The following is a 1544-nucleotide window of genomic DNA, read 5'->3' on the forward strand; positions in this document are numbered from 1 at the left end:
CCCGCCACCTTAGGTGTACGTGGCTGGTGCCTTAGCCAGTTGAGCTTTAGGCGCCGAGCCGGTGCCGCCAATTTTTATTTTTTATTTTTCTTTGAGACAAGAGTCTCAATTATGTCACCCTAGGTAGAGTGCTGTGGCATCATAGCTCACAGCAACCCCCAACTCTTGGGCTCAAGCAATCCCTCTTGCCTCAGTTTTTCTATTTTTAGTAGAGACAAGGTCTTGCTTTTGCTCAAGCTGAAGCCTTTCTGATAAGCAGATGGTGTCAACACGTCCAGCAAATGCTCTTTTTCACCCACCTCTGATTTTCTGCTTTGCAACCTTACAATTTTACCAGAGTCAGAAAAAAAAATCTACTTTTTAATGGAAAACAATGAGATTACCTCACATAAGAGGAGGAACAGGTTTAGATTGTGACATAGTACTGAAAGGAGGAAATGCTTCCATAAAGAGAGCAAAGAGGGATGCTAAGAGAATGAGACACTAGGTCCTAGATACTGTGACAGTTGAGAAAGTGTTTCCACTCACTTATCACTATTGGCTATCTTGCGGAACTCTCGGACAGTCATGGCTTTCTTCTGTATGTTGTACTGAGTGAAAAGTCCAGACTGCCCTGTCACTAGCTGTTGGATGGGGGCAGGAATGACCAAATCATCAATATCGTCATAGGATGCACGTGGCTTCCACTCTTTTGGAGGAACAACCTATAGAGAACATAGAAGACAGATGAGAAACTCAGCAAGCCAGTTACGAGTTTAAGAAGTGTGTAGACTGCTTTGCAACCTTAAAAGTATACTACAAAGTTACTTTGCTATAGCCATGCTCATTCAAATATCACAGGTCACAATCACACAAATCTTGATCCACTTTTGCCACTAACCACCTACCTAGTTGCGATAACCTAAGACAGTGTTTTTCAACCTGTTTTATCTCAGGGCATACTTGATCCTATAGCTAAACTTTCATGGCACACTTTTAAATTATGTTTATCAAAAAAAAAAAAAAGAATAAAAAAATACTGTGTTCTGAATATCTTCTGTAAATAAATAAATTAATGATCTTTAAAAATGTTCATGGCAGGGTAGCGCCTGTGGCTCAGTGGGTAAGACGTGGGCCCCATATACCCAGGGTGGCAGGTTGGAACCCAGCCCTGGCCAAATTGCAACAAAAAACAGCCAGGTGTTGTAGCAGGCACCTGTAGTCCCAGCTACTTGGGAGACTGAGGGAATAGAATCACCTAAGCCCAAGAGCTTGAGGTTGCTATGAGCTGTGACGCTACCACACTCTACTGAGGGCAATAAAGTGAGACTCTGTCTCTTAAAAAAAAAAAGTTTGTGGCACACCAGTGGGGGTGGGGGGGCGGATATCACTGACATAAGATAATACTTATTCCCAGCCTCAGTTACTTTATCTGTGTACCATGAAAAGGATTTGAAAAGTTGATTCTGGGCTCGACACCTATAGCTCAACCGGCTAAGGCGCCAGCCACGTACACCTAAGGTGGCGGGTTCGAATCCCCAGCCCGGACCCGCCAAACAACAATG

The 1544-nt window shown here is 43.5% G+C and overlaps 1 protein-coding gene across 3 annotated transcripts in view; it reads right to left on the minus strand.

Annotated features, from left to right (window-relative positions):
• The window catches only part of KDM4A (lysine demethylase 4A), a 67551-nt gene that overhangs the window by 61389 nt on the left and 4618 nt on the right, over positions 1-1544 (minus strand). For all 3 annotated transcript variants that reach the window (XM_023507733.1, XM_012812351.2, XM_023507734.1), the window contains exon 3: positions 529-704. In XM_023507733.1, the coding sequence (XP_023363501.1) occupies positions 529-704 (176 nt within the window). The remainder of the gene's footprint in view (positions 1-528; positions 705-1544) is intronic.

The sequence above is a fragment of the Otolemur garnettii genome, unplaced genomic scaffold, assembly GCF_000181295.1.
Source record: "Otolemur garnettii isolate 467f Iridium unplaced genomic scaffold, OtoGar3 scaffold00202, whole genome shotgun sequence".
Lineage (NCBI taxonomy): Eukaryota > Metazoa > Chordata > Mammalia > Primates > Galagidae > Otolemur > Otolemur garnettii.